This window comes from Frankliniella occidentalis, unplaced genomic scaffold, assembly GCF_000697945.3.
Source record: "Frankliniella occidentalis isolate FOCC.00 unplaced genomic scaffold, Focc_3.1 Scaffold116, whole genome shotgun sequence".
NCBI classification, from domain to species: domain Eukaryota; kingdom Metazoa; phylum Arthropoda; class Insecta; order Thysanoptera; family Thripidae; genus Frankliniella; species Frankliniella occidentalis.
In genome coordinates this window covers 302005-309323 of record NW_026267244.1, presented here as the reverse complement: position 1 = coordinate 309323, position 7319 = coordinate 302005, and the positions used below count along the sequence as shown (strand labels likewise).

Sequence of the window (7319 nt, the reverse complement as noted above, 5' to 3'; positions counted from 1 at the left end):
GGGGGGGGTAGGTTAGACCCTTACTTACGTCACGGGCTTAAGACAACTTTTCGGTCCTCCCCACGTTTTTTATTTCCCTGTATTTTTTTATGATCGTGTCGTAAGTTAATGTGTACCCGCCTTGATGTCCCTCCGTCTCTCTCCTTTGCAGTGATGGACGTGGCGAGCGGCGAGCTGGGTGACCAGGCCGAGGCCATGGAGCGGCTCAGCTCCGAGAAGGTCTGGCGGGCGGAGCGCGCCGTCGTCCGAGGTAAGTCGAGGGAAGGCCCCGCGCCCGGCGCCCGGCGCGCGTTGGGTTGCCCACCTCCACGGCGCCCGTCCGCCCCGTGCTCACTCTTTGCCTCCCTTCTTTGCAGACCCCAGCCAGGAGACGACTGAGAAGGGGCTGCGGAAAGCGATGGTTCTCATCAGAAAGCCATCGGAGTTCGACCGCTTCTGGGTTCTACTGCACAGGAGTATGATCCAGTTGTACAGAGATTGGGTAAGAGTGCTTCATGGCGTACCAGAGGAGTTCTCGAGTCCCTATATACCGGGCAGCCGTGGTGAACGTTGTTATTGATGTGTTACAGACTGTGACACACCTGAAACTTGCTCTTCATTTCGTGGTCGGCATCATATTCGGCCTCTACTTTACGGATGCTGGTTGGGACGGCTCCAAAACCATCAGCAACTTTGGTTTCTTCATGGCGACCTGTGTGTACCTCGGCTACACTTCGATGATGCCCGCTGTTTTGCGATGTGAGTGCAACTTGACTATGTCGTGTACAAAACAGTTACCGTGTCATTTCTGCCTCACCTGTCAATTACTGTGCCCACTTTCAACTGCAAATGGAGCTTTTCCTGCAATTGTTAGAAAATAGCGTTTACTCATGTTACGGAAAATTATGATAATTATCGCCCCATCCGAAACACGGCACTTGGCATGGGAAAGCATAGCAGTTAGTTAATCGCCGGTCGTTTCTGTTTGTTTGTTTTTTCAGTCCCGCAAGAGATGAACACTCTCAGAAAGGAGCAGTACAACAACTGGTACAAGCTTCGCACATATTACATCGCTTACATTATCGCCAACATTCCTATCCAGGTATGTAGAAAAGAAGTAAAAAGTTGAATTTCCCGCCCGTCGCGTGTCTCTGCGCTCCTCGTTAAGGAAGAGTGGCTAATGAACGGGTCGGGTGGGCGTCGCTGCACGAGAGCGGCACTTATTGTATCAACCCGCTGACCCTCTCTCGTCCGCAGATGCTGTTCTGCACCGTGTTCGTGTCGATGGCGTACTTCATCTCGGAGCAGGTGGCCGACTGGACGCGCTTCGTCATGTTCCTGTCGATATGCCAGCTGCTCAGCATCATGTCGGAGAGCATTGGCCTGTTCCTCGGTACTACCTGCAATCCCATCGTAAGTAACCCCTCCGACTTTTGCGATCGTCCAGAAAGTACATCCATTTTCATCAGATTCATTCGGCAAAATGCGGAAGCTCGGCGCCTGCGAGACTCGGGGTAGGCCACACCGCAGTACACACATGCACTGCAGACAATATGTTGCCTACCCAGCAGGCGCTATGAAAGCCCATGGTCTGAATTTGGTGGTTTCGTAGGGGCGAGCGAATGACGGGCGTACTTTATGGACGATCCCTTTTTCCTAGCTCTCTCGCTCTCTGTCTGACGCACATGACTTACCGCACTCTGCCGTCTCTTGTCCTCGCAGAACGGTACGTTCCTTGGCGCCATCCTGATCGCCATCGCCATGCTGTTCGCCGGCTTCCTGGTGTTCCTCGCGCACATGCCCTCGTACCTGTCCTGGGCGGCGGACCTCAACTACATGCGCTACGCGCTGGAGGGGCTCTCGCTCTCCATCTACGGCTACGGGCGCGAGTCGCTCGAGTGCCCGCGCTCCGAGATCTACTGCCACTTCCGCGTGCCCGGCACGCTGCTCACCGAGGTGGGCATTGAGGACGGCCGCTACTGGATCGATGTCTCTGCCATCTCGGCCATGATCGTGGTGCTGAGGTTCGTGAGCTTCGTGACGCTCAAGCGCAAGGTGGCCTGCGGCGAGCGTTCGTCGTGAGCCTCCTCGTGGAGCCGACCTGAGCCTGGCTCATGCCCTCCTAATGCCTCACGTGCGAGATGCGAGAGCTCCGTCACGTCGGCGTGGTCGTTCCCTCCCGCCCCCTCGGGCGGGGCACGTACTGATGTGATACGTGACACCTTGGGCCGGACACGCTTCGACAGGTGTGACAAGCTACGGAGATCTCAGTGATATTAATGAATTTTAGTTAGAAAACTTTCCAACTGCAGAGCCGATATTGCGTTCCGATGTTTTTGTGATAATGTGAGATGGTGTTGTGTGGAAAATTCGTGATATGATGTAGTGACATAGGGTCCACTGCACCTGCCTTCCTGTGAAATTACCTGAAATTGAGTTGTTGACATGACACCTTGTCAAGATGCTATTGGGAAAGTTAAGGGAGCAATACTTAATATGATTTAATGTTCAACAAGCCAGTACCAAACTTGACCCTTCTCTATTTTTACTAGTTAAAGTTTTGTATAAGTCCCCTTGTAAGTGTACTTGTAATAATTTTAGAAAAATTATTTTTAAGTATGTAGACTTTTTAAATATATCTAGAATTGTACTACATGTGATTTTGTGCAACTGCAGGCACTGGCGTATTAAGGTTGAATAATTGAGTGGAACTATCCACGTTGCTCTCTGTGATAAATCAAACATTTTACTTCATAGTGCACAGTAAGTGCAAACCAGTAGATCTGGCTTTCAATGTGGCATACATTATCAGCATATGTTTCATTTACCTGTGTAGGGTCTATAATTTATCAGTTGTCTTAATGACAATGTCAAATTTGGACAATATTCAAAAGTAATTTTTGCTAAGGATATAGAATTAGATAGGATTATTCTTTGTTGCCTTCCTAAGGCATTTATGTGTTACTTCTTGTTTGTTTTTTTGTGTATCTTGTGTGCTTTTTATAAGCTCTCTGAATTTTCCAACAAATATTGTATGCTTCTCCATGGCTGTGCTTGAGATTTATGTGTGATCTTTCTGTGGTGAGTGTATATGCATATATATGTATCTATATAATGCACTACTGTGTGTTTGATTTTCCTTCACCTAAATTATTTAAGCCTTGAGGAGGAATCCCACTGTTGTCAAACCCAACTATTGAGTGCTTGTGGTTTCAATAAATTTGAGACCGCTAAATTTTACTGAGAACTAACTTCATATTTTATCAAGAGTCACCCAATTTTATTTTTATCTAGTCTTCAAAAACTGTGAAGTCTGTAACTATGTGGTAACAACAAACTTCACATGATTTGTTTTGATACGGTGCAATGTAACATCCATAGTAACTTTTCTAGTCATGAAAAGAAGATTATGATAAATGTTTATATTTTGCACTGCTATCACATTAAAATTAGTGTTTATTTATGTGAATAATTATTTAAAATTCAAAGGTGATAATTGAAAGGTGTGAAGGAAGCGGTCAGACAGAGAAAACAGGGTTTAAACTATGCACAGGGTGTTCCATAAGACCACGCACGGTTTTGCTTATGCTCTACGGCACTACTGCATTCACGCGCGTGAATGAGTTGCCTACTTGCTAGGCGCCGTCAGGCGCATCGCTGAGCCACGGTAGGCAAAGCCCGCTCGCCCGCCCGCCTGCATGACGTGCAGTATAAGCAAATTAAAGTACGGGGTCTACAGGACACCCTTTATACAATTATGTGATTGGTTTGAATTTGTGAAAACAAAAAACTAAGGATATCTAGGTTTGTCGGGTAAACAACTTGGATCTCATATCAAGTGAGAACTGCCATTGGCCATTTTAGTCCTCACAGGTTGTGATACATAAGGTGTATGTATGAAAGAGTGCAGAGCTTGGAGAAGCCATCTTTCTGAAAACAAGATGGTCCTGTAGTACAAATGAAGCAATTTATTCCTGTCCATTGATATCTTCATTGATAATACATGACTGCTATTCTGTAGAAATTTTTGAATGCAGATGTTTTATATAATTTCTTTGTGTAAATTATGCTGGTATCTCTTATTTTGTTTATTCACCAACAATGTGCAATGTAAATATATTATTAAGTAAAGAATGTCAATTCCTTGCGAATTTACAGTATTTAATAAACACATAAAGGGAGAAATAGTAATTTAACATGTGCTCATCATTACCTATGTCTCATTAAATTAAACACTGTAATTCTCGTTTTGTCATTCGCTTTATCCTCAACCAATCCTCAACGTCGGCCAAACACACAGTTGTAAAATTTGTGGTGCACACGATTCAAATTTATCCTCTCCTGGCGCCATACCAGTTGAACTATGAAAAATTTACATGCACGCAAAGAGTTACTTTACTGTATGAAAACAAAAGCAAGGCTTATAACCTAACATTTTTTAAAAACAGATCCACATCACCTGTGTTTACAACGAACTGTCAGCTATCACAAAGAAAAACCTTGTTTCTAAATGTTTGCTGCTTCGGCACTATTATGAAGATGGCTCTTCCGAACGCTGTGGAAAAATTGAACGAAGAGCTAGGCAGTGACATCAAAAATCTGAAAAGATGTCACGAAATATTCGAAAGAGTGAAAGCAGAAAAAGAAGCAATAGAGAAAATGGTAGGAATCGCTTTAGTAGCACATCCTTGAGTTCTCTTTGACTTGAGATCTCAATTTATGATACTTCCTGTCACTTGTGATTTAAATATAAAAGGTTTTATTTGATCATAGAAGATATACCATGATTTCACATTATTTGCTGTTTCTATTTCAGTTGTCATTAGCAAGTAGTGAGGTTCCATCTCGTGTCAGTGCAGCTGTGCAACAAGTTGAACAAACATCTCATCAGATTGCTCGTCTCTCTGATGAAATGGCAAATTTAGTGGAGATCAGTAATAAACCATTAGAAGAAGGAGAAAATATCATCAGTTCTTTGCAAGATGACATGGATAAAATACTTACTCTTGAAAGAACGAAGTCGTACTTAAAATGGCTGCGTGCAGTTGAAGACTTAAGGTGCGTTTTTGTTTTTGTTTTTTTTACAGACAATTTTGTGATTGACGGAAACATTACTGTGTTCTTCATTCTGATTCTCACAGTTGTGAATTGGAGTCAAGCTTGCATGAGCAAGCTGATGCCCGATGTGTACACTTGTTCCAGCAGTTAAAGACAATGTATGAAGAAGTATACGGTTCGCAATGCTCTCATTTCATTGCATTTTTGAGAGAGACACTACTTTTCTGGCATACTGTACTAAAATCACAGTTTTCAAAGTTTGTACCATTTTTCTCTTATTTCCTCTCTAGCTTGATTTGTTCTCTTAATATTATAGACACAATTTTTTCTTCTAGGGAGTTTGAGGAAATTTTGCAAGTAATTCGATGGCCATTTGTCAGCTCAAATGGTGTGGTGACTTCTCCTCCTCCAGCAGAAACTCTATCACGCTTTCAAATTTTGACTGAATACCTTTTAAAATTACAATTACCGTATCCTTTCTCTTTTGTCATAGTACCTTTAATTTTTTTTATTCCAAAGAAAATCTCTTAAAAAATTCCTTAACCAGCAGCCAGAAACGAAGCTGAAGAAGTAGTTGACTCAGCACTTTTGACAGATACTCTTCCTCTTTCTCCGCCATTACAACTTCTACTTCGTCCCTTACGACGTCGATTTGTCTTCCATTTTTGTCGTCCTGATAAGGAAACAAGCAGACCGGACAAGCCAGAATGGTGTTTCACTCAAGTAAATTTACACTTTAAAATAATATCTACCTGAGTTGCATTGGTTGATCATTTCTAAAATCTTCACTAAGCAATGTCACTCTTTTGACTGGGGATAGGTACTTGCCTGGATTCGAGATCATCATCAATTTGTTGAACAGTGGGTTCAACCAGTTATGGACAACTTGTCACTTCAGCTTTCTGCAAGAGTATGTTGTTTTGATTTCTGCTTTGTTAAGACAAGTAATATGTAAGATGTATTCACATTCCAAACATTTTGTGATCTGTAGACAGAGCTAATTAGAGGACTTGTTCAATTGGTTGCTGGAAAACTTCATGCAGAGCTACCGACACTACAGTACGATGATCTACTATTCTCACATGCTGTGGATGAAACCTTGTCTTTGGCTCGTGAACTCCGTGATACCTATGGGTATAATGAAAACACACTTTTGGCAGTCTTAACTCAAGCATCATTATTTATACGGTGGCTTCATCTGGAGAAAAAACGTAAGGGTCTTTATAGTTCTTCTTCAATATAAAAAGTCAATCACAAAAAGTTGCATAGAAAGTAAAGATTGTTTTTTGATTTAGTTGCCTCTGAGAAGATGGATGCTTTACTGAGCTGTGAAACAGCCTGGTCACCACTTGGGCCTTCAGATCTGGATGACATGAAAGTTACTGAAAGCATTGATAGTTTTCTTTCATTACTTCAAGCAATAACTGAAAGATACAGTTGTCTCCCCCAACCTGGGCACAGGTCTTTTTTCCTAGTCATTTTACTGACAGTAAGCCTTTACCAAATCCTAGGTCTAGTTTTTTAACCATTTCCTTTTTTCTTGAAATCAGGTTGCAGTTTCTTGAGCTCCAATTGGATCTGCTTGATGATTGGCGTGTGAGGTTACTTCAGTTAATCCGAGTGGAACCTCAAGACCCTCTACAATCCAAATCACGTGTGCCGGCAATATTAAACTCAATTAACTATCTAACTTCAGTGCTCTCAGAATGGGGAAGTAACATAGTAAGTTTAATTATCTTACCTCTTGGCAAAGAATTGCTATAAAATTGTATTCCACTATACAAACAAAACAACTTGTACCATTTGTTTTTTAGCATTTTCTTAGCTTACAATATTTTCAAAGTCAGCTTAATTCTAGTAGAGAGACGCCAACTGAAAAGGAGTTGGAAGATACATCTGGCTCTGTCTTTGATGAAAGTTTAGAGTTATTTGAAAGGATGAAGCATGACCTATTGAACACTATCTGTGAAGCAGTTCTTTTGGATGTGAAAGCCCCTAGCAGGCCGTACCGGAAAGATAAGTGAGTAAAAGATGGATTAAAACTTAATGCTCTTTTAATTTTGCCAAAACCGAATGAAAACTTCATTATCAAATATTCTTTTTAAGGTGGTTTGTTATGAGCTCTCCAACTGAACTTGTGAGTGCAACCCTCACGCCCAGCGCTTGTCCAATGTTTAGAGTTCTTTCTTCACATTTACACACACTGCAGCAAGTACTGGCTGTTCCTCTTTTTGTAATGGCTTGGACTCAAATAGCAAGTAGCCTATCTCAGGTATTTTTAA

General features: G+C 42.3%; 2 protein-coding genes across 2 annotated transcripts in view; both read left to right on the top strand.

The window, feature by feature from the left end:
• The first annotated feature begins 86 nt into the window (after positions 1-86).
• LOC113210535 (ATP-binding cassette sub-family G member 1) lies at positions 87-4220 on the top strand. The gene is made up of 6 exons (XM_052270292.1): positions 87-250; positions 357-481; positions 570-738; positions 981-1081; positions 1237-1392; positions 1702-4220. Exons 1-6 carry the CDS (start codon positions 109-111, stop codon positions 2059-2061), a joined length of 1053 nt encoding a protein of 350 aa, XP_052126252.1. The 5' UTR covers positions 87-108; the 3' UTR covers positions 2062-4220.
• A 186-nt stretch (positions 4221-4406) lies between these two features.
• LOC113210533 (RAD50-interacting protein 1) overlaps positions 4407-7319 on the top strand; it is a gene marked incomplete in the record, with an annotated part of 10102 nt that continues 7189 nt past the window's right edge. Inside the window, 11 exon segments of the mRNA XM_052270288.1 lie at positions 4407-4641; positions 4796-5037; positions 5121-5294; positions 5373-5507; positions 5592-5760; positions 5858-5947; positions 6029-6248; positions 6333-6498; positions 6588-6759; positions 6852-7057; positions 7144-7309. Coding sequence (XP_052126248.1) covers positions 4513-4641; positions 4796-5037; positions 5121-5294; positions 5373-5507; positions 5592-5760; positions 5858-5947; positions 6029-6248; positions 6333-6498; positions 6588-6759; positions 6852-7057; positions 7144-7309 — 1869 coding nt within the window.